Source organism: Formica exsecta, unplaced genomic scaffold (assembly GCF_003651465.1).
Source record: "Formica exsecta isolate Colony F162 unplaced genomic scaffold, ASM365146v1 C16421366, whole genome shotgun sequence".
Lineage (NCBI taxonomy): Eukaryota > Metazoa > Arthropoda > Insecta > Hymenoptera > Formicidae > Formica > Formica exsecta.
The window spans coordinates 47-1,489 of NW_021848075.1; the positions used below are offsets into that span (position 1 = coordinate 47).

Genomic DNA, 1,443 nt, shown 5'->3' on the forward strand with positions numbered 1-1,443 from the left:
GTTAGAATAAAGTTATATATTAAATCTCTCTCTTTGTTAGAATCTTTATATTTCGCACTTTTCTAAATATGAAAATCGACATTTATCGTATTTTAATAGCTCGAATATATCGTCAGCGATATCGAAAACTGATAACGCAACTTGGATAAGAATGCATTCCGGGCAAAATTTATATATGTATATTTCTTATGGCTGTTACAGGGAGTCCTGTTTTCCATTGGAAGTGCCTTCTTATATTACGTAAATCACTTCAAGCTATACAGCTCGTTTTGCGCCAGTCATTCGAAGGCTCAGAAAGTTTTACATCCAAGTAAGGTTTCTCTTAAAGTATACATCTCTTTTTCGCAAGAGATGACCTTCGGCGATTTCTTCCTCCACGTAAACACGCCTGATCCTTCGCGATCAATAATTCACTCGCCAGGAATAACTGTGTCCAACCTCACTCGTTACTCTCTATAAATATGTCGTTCCCGGAAAGTTCGCTGATTTATTATTCATGTCAACCTTCCGCGAATGAGTGACATTTTTGCGGCCATAAATAGAGGCTACGCCATGTTAAATTCAAAGAAATTATTTGACCATGCCCTACAATACACGTATTTTTTATTCCTTGAAATTTTATTTCGTCGTTTAAAACTTTAATATGCTAATTAAACATTATATCCGTTTGTTGGTTTATTCGTTTTAAAGTGTAATCTAGTGTGATACAGAGCAAAAAATATTTGTCTCTGACATATTATTCATAATATTCATAATTCATGCACAACATGTCCTAGAAATGCACTTTCTGACTCGACGAGTCAATTTTTCCTTTAATACAAATTCCGTTTCATATAATTACGGTAAAACCCGAGGCAATCTCCCGATAATTATTAGGGGTAATTGACAATTTTAGACGAGGGAAATCAAGCTTTACAAGAGTTCCTGCAAGCGAGAAATCCTCGGCAGCAACACTCGTCGACCTTAGAATCGTACTTGATAAAACCTATACAAAGAATACTCAAGTATCCGCTGCTGTTGCAGCAGCTTAGAAATCTCACCGATGAACGAAGCGAAGAACACCAACACTTGATCGGTAATTACTGCGATATCGTGCGACTAATGTAATGAACAAGTTTCAAGCGTCATCAAAAATTTAATCGCGAATGTATAAATCGCAGAGGCGCTCAAAGGCATGGAGAAGGTGGCGGAGCACATAAATGAGATGCAGAGAATTCATGAAGAGTACGGAGCTATTTTCGATCATTTGTTCAGACAACACCAAAAATCCTGCAAACAGGTGAGTTAATTTTTACTTCACGCATCTTTAGAAACAAAGTATTATATAATAAATATTATACAATAATTTATTTATCCAGAGAAATAAAAGATGAATAATTTCAAAAAACTTGAAAATTTTTATATCATAATATTTTCTTAATTATATAATAATTATTTTCTAGA

General features: G+C 34.5%; 1 protein-coding gene across 1 annotated transcript; it reads left to right on the top strand.

Moving 5' to 3' along the window:
• Positions 1-201: 201 nt before the first annotated feature.
• Positions 202-1,279, top strand: LOC115244730 (protein still life, isoforms C/SIF type 2-like; the record flags this gene model as incomplete). Its single annotated transcript, XM_029822679.1, has 3 exons — positions 202-310; positions 896-1,075; positions 1,161-1,279. Coding segments are annotated over 3 exons (408 nt in total), but the record flags the coding sequence as incomplete, so codon positions are not given.
• Between the last annotated feature and the right edge of the window lie 164 nt (positions 1,280-1,443).